The following is a 12,727-nucleotide window of genomic DNA, read 5'->3' as shown; positions in this document are numbered from 1 at the left end:
TCGGAACTACAAAAAGGCATGAATAAAACCCCTCCCCTTGTTGTGACAAAGGTACCAGGACTATGACCTGATCCTGACATAATTTTTGGATTGCCGCTGTTACTGCTTCCCTTTCTGAAAGAGAAGCTGGCAAGGTCGATTTGAAAAATCGGCATAGGGGAACGTCTTGAAACTCCAGCTTGTATCCCTGGGACACTATTTGCAACACCCAGGGATCCAGGTCAGACAGAATCCAACCTTGTCTGAACAGTTTGAGACGTGCCCCCACCCGAGTGGCCTCCCGCAAAGGAGCCCCAGCGTCATGCTGAAGATTTGGCAGAAGTAGGGGTAGACTTCTGCTCCTGGGAACCTGAAGCTACTGTGGACTTCTTTCCCTTTCCCCTTCCTGCAAAGAAGGGGGAACCTCTCGCTTTTTTGTATTTATTGGGCCGAAAGGACTGCATTTGCGGGTGATATGTCTTTTTTGCCGGTGCAGGTGCAGAGGGCAAAAATGTAGACTTACCTGCGGTAGCCGCCAAGACTAACGCATCCAGTCCATCGCCAAATAAGGCCTCACCTTTATATGGGAGAGCGTCCATATTTCTTTTGGAATCTGCATCCGCGTTCCACTGGCGAATCCACAACGCCCGCCAAGCCTATACTGCCATGGTAGCGGCTTGTGAACTCAAGAGTCCAATATCTTTCATCGCTTCTAGCATGTATGCGGCAGCGTCTTTGATATTCCCTAACTTAAGGAGTATCTCATCTTTATCAATCGTGTCAATATCTGATGACACGCTTTCTGACCATTTTTCAATAGCGCGCCTCACCCACGCGCAAGCAATTGTGGGCCTAAACAGCGTACAATTGGCAACATAAATGGATTTCAATGTAGTTTCCATCTTTCGGTCTGCCGGCTCTTTTAGTGAAGCCGTGCCAGGTGCAGGGAGAATTGCCTTCTTAGACAGTGCACTGTCCAGGTTGACAAACACATGGGTAGACTCCCATTTTTTCCTGTCCTCCACTGGGAAAGGATAAGCTATCTGAATTCTCTTGGGAATACAAAATTTATTTTCGGGATTCACCCACATCCCTTCAAAGAGTGTATCAAGCACGTGGGAAGGAGGGAAAGTGACCTTAGATTTCTTTTCTTTATATAAATAAGCCTTCTCCTGAGGTACAGGAGTGGCTTCCCTGACTTCCAGAACTTCCCTTATAGCCACAATCATATATTGTATATTTTTTGCCAATTTATGAACTATTTCTCTGGAGTCACTATCGTCGATACAAGAATCAGTGTCCGTGTCGGTATCAGTATTCACAATATTCGCAAATGGTCTCTTATGTGACCCAGAGGGGTCGCCTGCGGATGGAAGAACAGAGCCCTGAAAAATCACATCCTCCACAGATTTTCTACAGCACTCAGCATGAGATTCAGACTTATCTAATCTCCTATTGATATGATGCATACTATCACGTATTTCTTTCACCCATGCAGGCTCTTGGTGTGCTGGCAGCGCCACCACATTACACTTCTGTGTCCCTAAAATGGTTTTCTCCGGGGAGGAACTCCCTGCCTCTGACATGTCTTACACACGTGTACAACAGACACACAGACACACTGGGACTTATAGGGGACAGACCCACAGTAAAATCTGTCAGAGGGACACAGTTTAGGAGTAGCTAGTTCACAACCCCAGCGCCAACATCTAATGCCTGTGAATACAGAATGCCCACTGACATGCAGCGCTTTTTACACAGTAAAACACACTTGTAAAGCACCAAATTCGCTTGTGCCCCCCCCCCCCCCATGTTTTGCACCCTGATACTTGTAGTCCGAAGTGAAGGAGGACCAGCGATGTCTCTGCAGCCTGAGGAGAGGGAAAATGGTGCTGAGCAGTGTGCTGGCTGCCTGAGGAAGAAGTTCCGCCCCTACAATGGCACGTTTTTACCTCAGAAACTTTTCATAATATTTATACTGACGGGGATAGGGCTGTGCCTGGGCATCTTATGCCCCCTTTTTGCCAGTTTATAGAGGTGTTTTTGCTGCCCAGGGCGCCCCCCCGTGCCCTGCACCCTGCAGTGCCTGTGTGTGTGGGCAGCAATGGCGCGCTGCGCTCCCGCCAGCCGCGCTGTACCTCAGCCGTCACTTTTCTTGATAGAAGATCTGTCTTCTTCTACTCACCTGTCTTCTGACTTCTGGCTCTGTGAGGGGGGTGACGGCGTGCTGTGGGAGTGAGCATCTAGACACAGCTAGCGTTCAGTACCCTTCAGGAGCTAATGGTGTCCTGTCAGCCAGAAGCAGAGCCATGAAACTCTTCAGGAAGTTGGTTCCCACTTCTGCCCCCTCAGTCCCACGAAGCAGGGAGACTGTTGCCAGCAGTTCTCCCTGAAAATAAAAAAAACTAACATAAGTCTTTTCAGAGAAGCTCAGTAGAGCTCCCCTAGAATGCATCCAGTCTGCCTGGGCACATTTCTAAAACTAAGGTCTGGAGGAGGGGCATAGAGGGAGGAGCCAGTTCACACCCATTGAAAAGTCTTAAGAGTGCCCATGGCTCCTGCGGAACAGTCTATACCTTATGGTCATGAAGTGGACCCCAGCATCCTCTAGGACGTATGAGAAAATCTCATATAAAATATGGGGCCAATCCAATAATTTTTTCAATTAACAGCTAATGCAGTAGTCCCTACACCCCCTTCCCTTTTCATTACTCAGCCTGTGTGTAGACCTGTGAGATAGTCATGTGGATCCATCTGACCAGAGTCTATCTGGCAGCAGGTCAGCCCCTCTCGTGGTACAAAGAAGGAATCCTATTTCCAGATGGAACTGGTATGAGTCACGGAGAGCGGGAGGACACAAACCACATCCAGGAAGGCCTCCCCCGCCGAGAGGTCCAGAGACTGGAAGGCCGGTACCACAATATCTTTGTTAAGGTGTAAACTGGAAACCATCTTGGGAAGGTAGCCAGGTAGAAGACCCGTTATGTCCTAATGAAAAATCAGACAAGAAGAGTACCTCTAAATAGGACACCCGTCGGGCTGACACAATAGCCAATAGGAAAAGGGTCTTAGCCATTTGAGGTCCACTGATTTCAGAGGTTCAAACGGAAGCTCCTGAAGTACCCGGAAAACTACTGACAAAGGTGCGATAATCCGTCAGTGGAGCAATTCTGTGCTGGAACCAAATTGACAGAGCTGGATTGGATCTCAGACTCCGTCTAGCCTCTCTAAAACTGCACGTCTCTGCTCTAAGAAAGGCAAGGATCCGAGAAACCCTAAAAACCAGAATGTCATAGTGTCTTGCAGCGCACCACTGGAAACATATATGCCACACACAGCAAAAGATACAGACGGAGGCTGATTTCCTCGCCCTGTGCATGGTCTGGACCACTGAGCGAGAGAAACCTTTGGACCTTAGGAGGGATGACTCCAGAGCCACGCCGTCAAAGACAGAAGGGCTAGGCCCAGGGGTGGAGTCCTGTGTATGTGTGTATAATATATATACATATTTATATATTTTCAACATCAATGCAGCACTTTAGAAATATATGATAGAAAGTCAAACTTATCCGGATAAGTTTGACTTTCTATCATATATTTCTAAAGTGCTGCATTGATGTTGAAAATCTCTTGGATTGGAGAGAAGTGTTTTTTGCTTTTTTTGCTCAAGAATTTATTGATATATAAGCATTTTTCCTTCAGCATTGCCATTTGATATGGGTTTTTTTTAAAAAGTGTCTCTTTTGGAAATAATAAACTTTCATATACTAATTAAGAAGTTTGAGTGCCCTTTAACTACAAAATGTATATATATATATATATATATTTATTTATATACACACACACATAGAGCACCCCCCCCCCCATAAAAACTGTTTAGCAGACCTAGTGATCGCAAAAACGCAATGTAGCACGTATTGTACCCAATATTAAGGACTCGCCTTTTCAAAATGGGTGGGTCCCTGGGGACGTGCTCCACTGGGATTGGATACAGGTTTAATAATTGATGTTTCCCTTGCCCGACTGCAGAGAGGACTATAAAAGTGGAGGAGAAGCTTCCGGGCAAGCAAGACATCAATAATTAAACATGAAGCCAATCCCTGTGGAGCGCATCCCCAGGGACCCTCCCATTTTGAAAAAAGTACATATGCTGCCAGCAGGTAGCCGCGCTCAGGGGTTAAAGCGTTCCGTCTCCATCCGTCCTCCCACTATTTCCTCCCGCGGCAAACATCTGAAATCCCGATTCCCGTGGTCTCGGCGCCGCCCCACAGTTCTCCACATACACGCACTGCTGTGTGTTACCGACTGAGGGGAGCTGGGAGGAGAGAGCTACCTGAGCGTACTGCCCCCCTGGATCAGTGATCCAGACAAGCCGCCAATCCCACCACCACCCCCATAGAAGAGCAGCTTGCCCCTTTTTTATTTAGCACCACCGAGAAGGGAAGGGCGTGGGGATGAGGTTGGGGATGCCGCCTACCTCGTTGCAGTCCGCCTGTTCATACTCTGAGGTATCTGATTGGGTGTAGTATGGCTGACCGGCGGTCAGGAGACCGCTGGTCAGCTTACCGACGCCGGGATCCCGGCAGCATACCGACGCCGGGATCCTGGCGGGGAGGGGCGAGTGCACCATGCGTTCTATTCCCACTCTATGGGTGTCGTGGACACCCACGAGTGGAAATAGTCCCTGTTGGTCGGCATGCCGACCATCGGGATACTGAGGGGTCGGGATGGTGGAGGAGGTCATGTGACTGTCGGTCTCCCGACCGCCGGTCACATGAATACCACCCATCTGATTCGGACCGACCAACAGAGCCTGAGCAGTGACAGTATTGTGGCAGACAGAGGCAGCTAAGCCTGGTGATACATGTCACTGATGGGTGGCTCTATAGCAGGGCTGGACAAATTCGGATTGTGGGCAGCATGTGGCCTGCAAGGCAGTTGGGTCCGGCCAGTTTGCTGGCATTGTACTGTGGTTGCTGGCCTGACTCCGCAGTGATTGCATATAAACTACAGCTCTCGACAGCTTGTGCTGCCGGGAGTCAAACAGCTGAGCATACGGCACTCTTTTAGCCAGTATCCAAGTGCAGAGAGCCTCAGCTGCGGAAGTTTCTATTTTCAAATTGTAATGTAAGGTGCCAGTGCAAGATGCAAGCAGAGGGCAAAGAGAGCTATGAGCTGGGGGGGCAGGTTGTGTAAGTAATGTGGACATTGGAAACGGCAGAGTATATATGGAGAAAAGCTGTAAATCCGCCTTTTTGGCCAGGGGTATAATGCAGAAACATGAATCCAACTCAGAGATTGAATAAAGAAAAAAAATCTCCTTCTATGGGAGAGATTCAAATGATATATCACGCCCAATTTCCTTTCTAAAATGATCTCCGTTATCGCACATATTGCGCCCATAGTAATCAGGTTTAGCCGTGTAAAGGGTTGGGTGCTTCGCTGCCCCGGGAGTAGCGAGCTGAAATAATGATACAACGTCCCCGAGGGCAGAAACAGAATGGGTGTATAAAGGGGTGAAAAGAATTTAATCAATATGTGATTAAAAACATTGATACGTTGACAATCATAGGAGGAGGAATTGCCTTTTTATTCAATATCCTGGCATTTATGTCCAATCCATAATTTGCGTCTCCTGACCATTCACTAATACCCGCCAAATGTCCCCCCAGCTAAAATATTTGCCTACCCATGCTATGCTGAACTGCAGTGCCCGGAAAATTGGCATGGGAGTCACAGATGAAATCTTATGGTCGGTGTAATGATTAGCATTACGGTCTTACAGCACTGAGGTTCGATTCCCAGCTATGGCCCTAACAGTGTTTACTTTGTATATTCTCCGTATACTTGCATGGGTTTCCTCCCACACTCTAAAAATATACTGGTAGGTTCATTGGCTGATGGCGGACCCACAACAGAGGCTGGGACTGCCGCAGGCGGGACATGGTTGCAGAAAGAGCAGAGCAGAGAAAGTAGTGCAACAATACCATACCTCCCAACTTTGTGCTGGCCCAAGGAGGGACACACGCGTGGCGAAGCCGCGCGCGCACTCCCGAAAAGGGGTGTGGTCTGTGCAAAGGGGCGTGACTTCGCGGAGGACAGCGATCGCGCTCCTGAAAAGGGGTGTGGCCTGTGCAAAGGGGCGTGACTTCACAGAGGACCGTGATCGCGCTCCTGAAAAGGGGTGTGGTATTTGCAAAGGGGCGTGGCTTCGCGGAGGACCGCAATCACAAACCACGCCCCGTTTTTGTCACTGAGGGTGCATGCCCAGCGCTCTGTGAGCCGCTGGCATGCCCCCTCTCCTCCTGTCTCCACTAAATAGACGCTGTGCGCATGCGCACAGCGTCTATTCACCGCTGCTCTGCTAAGCAGGGCAGCGAGAGACAGAGCCTCCCAACTGCTTCCCCCCCCCCACCGCGGGACACTGCGGCCCGCGGGTGGGACAGCGGGACAGTCCCCAAAAAACGGGACTGTCCCGCGAAAATCGGGACAGTTGGGAGGTATTCAATAGCAGCAGGGGTTAAAGTGGGGGGGGGGAACAAGGTGGAACTGAGTTCCACCACCTGTAATGGTAGGGGGAACTAGTTCCACCATCTCCATTGCCCTGCACAGTAATTCAAATAGAAAAGCCCACCCCATCATCTATGACAATCGATGATACAGGCGCCACTAGTGTTACTGATGAGCCACCTACTCCTTCCTCAGGTCCTAGTGCCTCCATGGTCCTCCTCCATGACTTCCACCACCTCACCAGGACCCCTTTAAGGCCTGAATAGCAGTGATTGCAGTGTATGGCAGTAGTGGGGGTGCAGTGATTACAGTGTGTGTCTTTAGTAAGGGTGCAGTGATTGTAGTGAGGGTGCAGTGTGTGGCTGTACACTTAAAATATGCAGCAATCCTAGCTCACCACTCTAAAGGTCCATACACACGGAGCGATATAGCTGAACGATTTTGACTATATAGTCAAAATCGCTCAGAAAGTTAGTGCATATCTCTCCATGTGTACACAGCCAGCGATAGCGATGCGCGTCCCCGCCAGGTCGCTATCGCTGCTAAAAATAGACTGTGCAGGCAAGTCAATTTTGGCTAGGTCGCTGGAAAAGAAAAAGCATCCCTTGCTTAAATGAGTTAGCCAAAATCGCCCATAGCCAAAATTGCTGGTAAAGTTAGTCAAAATCACTGGAAAAGTTAGTCAAAATCTCCTACTGCCAGTTCAGGGGAAAACGCTCAGTCAAAATCTCGAATAGTTAAAATCTCTCCGTGTGTATGCACCTTTAGTGTTATTACACCTAAAGCATTGAACACTACTTGCCCCAGTACTGCCCATGCTGCTATCTACCCTTTCCTCCTCCTTACCCCCAGTACTGTCTGCCCTTAACCCCCCCGCTCCTTGCCCCCAGTACTACTGTCTACCTTTTCCCCTTACCTACTCCCAGTACTGCCTGCCCCTAAACCCTTCCTTGTCCCCCAGTCCTGCCCCAGCTGCTTTCCACCCTTGCCCCCTCCTTAGCCCTAATACTGCCTGCCCCTAACCACCTCCTTGGCCCCCAGTAATACTCCATCTGCTATCTACCCTTAACTCCTCAATACCCCCAGCACTGCCTGCCCCTAGCCCCTTCCTTGCCCCTCAGCATTATCCCAACTGCTGTCTGCATTTACCCCCCCCCCCCCTACCTCCAGCACTGCCTGCCCTTACTCCCAACTCTACCCTAACTTCTCATTGCCTCTACCTCCAGCTCTAACTAGCTTCTCCCTGCCTCTCCCCCCATAATATGTAATGGGACCCAGAAACAGTGGAGCAGGACCCCAATTTTTTAACGTAATGGGTCCCTGGGAGCCTTTTCACTTGGCGCGATAACCGAGTCCTTTGGCTTATTGAAGAACAATACAGGGGGATGTCCCGAATTTAAGATAACGCTTGGTAGGGTACTCACGCTAACTAATTTTAAACATTCATTATAAACACTGCAAGCTGCGGTACTTAACAGCAAATAGTAAGTGACATTTTGGTAGTTCACTAAGAAAAATTGAAGAAAGCTTCTGACTATGTTATAGTTTCAACCTTACAAACGGTTTCAGACACACTAGACCAATGGCCATAAGTTCCGCTATCAGAACGAATGCCCGCTAGCCCAGATTGTGTGTACACACTGGAGTGATGTCAATGAAGGACAGACCAATCATATTCCGGCCTTCATTAGCATACTACAGGGCGCTAGTGTAATCAAACATGATGACTTAGCTAGTGACTGTGGGAGCGTGCATATTGGGCATACACACTGTGCGATATTCCTTATATGTCATTCCGATATGGTATATCGGGCTGATATCGCTCCATTGTGTACCCAGCCTTTTGTGGCAGACACATGCTAGAAAGTGCCAGCATGTTTTAAAAAATGCTTCTTTAAACCTTGTAGCTAAATTGCTGAAATGCTCTGCACTTGCACAACTCGCAGGCTATTACATTCCACCCACAGGCATTCTGCAGTCCAATAACTCCTATGTCTTGGGGGAAAAAAGTAATACTGTAAACAGGAAAACATAGTATAACCCTTTAAATATATATTCTTATTATTCCTAAGTGCTTAAAAAATCATGAGTACATTATTTTGTTTTGATCCTATCAATTTTTCTAGCCATATATAAATAGTATTTTACTTTTTTTAACACTAAAGTGCTGTTAAACTTTATTTCGATTTAGCAGCACTTTAACTTAGTGACAGTAGTTAATTCGGACAGCTTCCAAAGGGTTTCAGACACTCACAGAAATATGTGATCCATAGCCTGCCGCAGATATGTGTAGTTGTAGTGTCTCAGGACCGGCTCCCAGCGCTGCACAGGTGGCAGGTCCAGGCTGACGCTGTATCGAGGTGCAGCGTAATCCCGGCCATCGGAGGGGTGCAGGCAGGAGACCAGAAGAAGCAGGAGCATGTACGGCCACCAAGCCATGTCAGTGGCAGCAGGAGACTTGGTGACTGACACTGGAGGGGAGTGCACAGAACTGCATAACAGCCAGGCCTGCACTGTGCACTAGTTAACAAGTGAATGAGGGAGGGGATAGAACACTGACCCAGGGTGGGAGGAGCAGGCAACTCAGTCTGTACAAGAGAAACAGGCAGGCACAGCATGAGACGGTGCTGTACTGTGCTCTCATATTCATACAGAGGACTCCAGAAGAACCAACTCAGAGCTCTCCAGAGTCTAGCACATCTAACGTAGTGATACTGGTGTTTTCTTGTTTGATTTTTTTGTTGGATATTCCATCAGGAAAGTGACAACTGTTATAGCTGGATGTGGATCATCAAATCGACAGTGTTTAGGTCGACTACTATAGGTCGACAGTCACTATGTCGACAGGGTTTGAAGGTCGACAGGGTTTCTAGGTCGGCATGTGCTAGGTCGACATGAGTTTTTTTTGGGGGGTTGTGTCGTTTTCTGCGTACAGTGGGGGTCATTCCACGCAGCGGTTTGTCACTGCGGTGCAAACAGGTCTGGAATGCGCAGCGTGCGCACGCGCGTCGTTGCACGGCGACAGGGGTCGCCGGGTTATGACACGGATTACGAAGAAAGCGGTCACAGCGGTGGCCGCAAAAAGAATGACAGAAAGAAAGCGTTCCTGGGCGTCACCAGACCGTTGGCGCCCGTTTTTGGCGAGTGGTGGAGAAAACGCAGGTGTGGTCAGAAGAACGGAGGGCGGATGTCTGACGTCAAAGCCGGGACCTGCATCGCTGGAGCCGTCGCACAGGGTAAGTATGTCCAGGGCTGGTCTTCTTTTACACAAAACTTTTTTAGCTTAGCAGGGCTGCACAAGCGATCGCAACCCTGCTAAGCTAAAATTCACTACCCCACAGGCGTGGACTAGTTGATCACGCCAGCAGCAAAAAGTTGCTGGCTGTGATCAACTCGGAATGACCACTCGGAATCTTCGCTCGGCACAGATTACTGTTCCAATCGTAGTCCACGTAGATCGTTAAGTATGAAAAAGTTCAAAAAAAGATTTTTTTGTGTGAAAAACTCATGTCGACCTTTTGACCTGTCGACCTAGAAACCCTGTCAACCTTCAAACCCTGTCGACCTATAGGGGTTGACCTAAACATTGTCGACCTAGACAGTGTCGATCATCAGACCGGATCCCGTTATAGCTAGGCATAGAGATAGTACTCACTGCAGACATGGCAAAGTTGTCATTTTACTATATTATTGACCTTTTATCACTGAGACATCCAAGGAAACGTACACACAATACTGTCTGAGAGGACATTGGAGCACTGCAATCCCCATCATGCTGTTTTGATAAGTGTACTTGTTAGTATATTGAGTGCTCCTTTCAAATAATAATCAGTATATCAAAGGGATGTGGTCAGCATCCCGACGGTCTGGATGCTGGTGGTCAGGTAACCAACGCCACAATACCAACACTACTCGGAATCCCAGCACCGGAACCCCGACCGCCGACATCCTAGCATGCTAATGGCGGCCAGCGATTTGATCGCAATTCAACTAATTGCGGAGGGAGGGGGGCTTTTGCTTATTTAGCAGTCTGGCTGTGAAGGCAGTCGGGCTGTCGCAATTTTCCGCGTCGCATCGGCCACGTGTGACATCACGCGTCCGCCCCAAAAATGGCACCAAGTCGCTCCCGTTTTAGCCGTCCCACCCCTGCTACAGCACCCTGTGAAGCCAGAATGGGACCTGCGCCTAATGCGATCGCATCAGCGACGCAAGCTGAATAGGGCCTATAGTTTGAGCACAGATAACACAATATCATAAATTTTAGTCTCTGTAGCATTATGGGGGTTACTCCGAGTTGATCGTAGCTGTGCTAAATTTAGCACAGCTACAATCATGTTCCCCGACATGCAGGAGGACGCCCAGCACAGGGCTAGTCCGCCCCGCATGTCTGTCCGGCATCCCTCCCCCCCGCACAAGTACAAAAGCATAGCACAGCAGCGATGCTTTTGTATTTGTGGAGTAACTCCCGGCCAGCGCGGCTCCTGTGGCTGGCCGGGAGTTGATTGTCGCTGCCCCTGGTCACTGCGTTGGCCGGACCACGCCCCCATAACAGTGGGCAAACGCCGCCGTGCCGCCCCCTCCCGCCTAGCGACCGCCTCTGTCTGTCAATCAGGCAGAGGCGATCGCTAGGACACGACGGCCATCGAGCATGCGCCAGCGCACTGTGGCGCTGGCGCATGCGCAGTTCCGACCCAAACGCTGCGATAAACTGCAGCAAGCGATGGGGTCGGAATGACCCCCAATATACTTGAAATTAGTGAAATCCTATCATTGGTGAAAATCTTCCAAATATTTTTTGCAAAAATGCTAGTAAGGGTCAGCTGGAGGAACTTTACAATTATTTTGTAGAAATAATCCAAAATGTGCAGTAGACTGGAAAACTGAATCAGTGTGCCACTTGTATAACATAACAAAATGAAAGTATATGGGAAGTATTTCCAGTGATGATAATAAAAGTGTATGATTGTAGATCTATGTGATCACAAGATCTGTGATGAATATAAACAGATGTCTAACAAAAAAAAGTGTTTAGACTGACAGAATGTTATAGTGCTTTGTGCAGCAAGGATGTGATAAATCAATAAGACAAGCATAGAATAAATAACGACTCTGTATAATTGGATATTTAGATACACGTTAGCCCAATGTAGAAAATTATTTCTGTAACAATATAGGTATAGCTGCAGAGGCAGACATCCAAAACCATCCTAAATAGGGTTAATACTGCATCTTAGATACCATGTACATGGGGACTTAAACTGGGTGTTATTTAGTCATACTTATAATTTATACAAAGATAATCTAAGCCCTTTAACATGGGGTTACTCATGCATCACATAAACCTTGGACATAGGTTTTGGAAATAATTAGTGCACCTGTGTTAAACACCTGTCATTTAAGTTGTGTCATCAGCACGACATCATGCATTTTAAAAATACATACTGTACCTCCCAACATGACCCTCTCCAGGAGGGACAGAGTGCTCTGCTTCTGGACTTTTCTCTTTATATATGATTGTCTGCAGCTGTTTTGAACAGGTTAATGAATAAGAAAGGTGTTACAGCACAGGTGACGGCATTCAAACATTATGAGGAAAGTCCAGGGGCAGAGCATTGTGTCTCTCCTGGAGAGGGTCACGTTGGGAGGTATGAAAATACACATTCACCAATGCAATGACATGGTATACAGACAGATACCTAAATAATGCTTATATTCGCAACAGTAATATGCTTATCATGCACAAGAAATAAGGTTTGTCAGATATCCATATATATTCATTCAATTGAGCAAGTAACTTGTTTATCAAAATGTTTCACGCTGATTAGTTAATCCCGTGGTTTTGATGCACAGAAATGGTATTATGGCAAATGAGGATAGACCTTCAGAGGTTGTGTCAGGAACACAGGATGGAATGTATGTATCTCTACTACTGCCTCTCTGATTGCATCTGCATTGATCAGAGAGGCAGGACTCGGAGGGTGATTCAATTTCAAATCCATTCAAATTCACCTGTGCAGACACAGCCCTGTTACTACAGCACAGCAGGCAGGGGCTTAGCCAGAACTTTGTGGGCCCCATAGCAAAAGTTGAAGGGTCCCCCATTCAAATGCTTCTAGAGTGACACCTCACCACAGAAATTGTTAATTTTATGTCCCACAATAGTGTCCTAGTTTACTGTATGAACCATAATCGTGCCTTAGTTCACGTTATGTCACATTGTAGGGCTGCCAGTACACAT

At 48.0% G+C, this 12,727-nt stretch overlaps 1 protein-coding gene across 2 annotated transcripts in view; it reads right to left on the bottom strand.

Moving 5' to 3' along the window:
- The window catches only part of NAAA (N-acylethanolamine acid amidase), a 96,319-nt gene extending 87,272 nt beyond the window's left edge, over window positions 1-9,047 (bottom strand). The window contains exon 1 of one of the 2 annotated variants that reach the window (XM_063919905.1): window positions 8,744-9,047. In XM_063919905.1, the coding sequence (XP_063775975.1) occupies window positions 8,744-8,928 (185 nt within the window). In that variant the 5' untranslated portion in view covers window positions 8,929-9,047. The remainder of the gene's footprint in view (window positions 1-8,743) is intronic. The other variant, XM_063919904.1, reaches the window with a different exon arrangement.
- Between the last annotated feature and the right edge of the window lie 3,680 nt (window positions 9,048-12,727).

Source organism: Pseudophryne corroboree, chromosome 1 (assembly GCF_028390025.1).
Source record: "Pseudophryne corroboree isolate aPseCor3 chromosome 1, aPseCor3.hap2, whole genome shotgun sequence".
Lineage (NCBI taxonomy): Eukaryota > Metazoa > Chordata > Amphibia > Anura > Myobatrachidae > Pseudophryne > Pseudophryne corroboree.
This window is presented reverse-complemented; position numbering and strand designations above follow the sequence as displayed.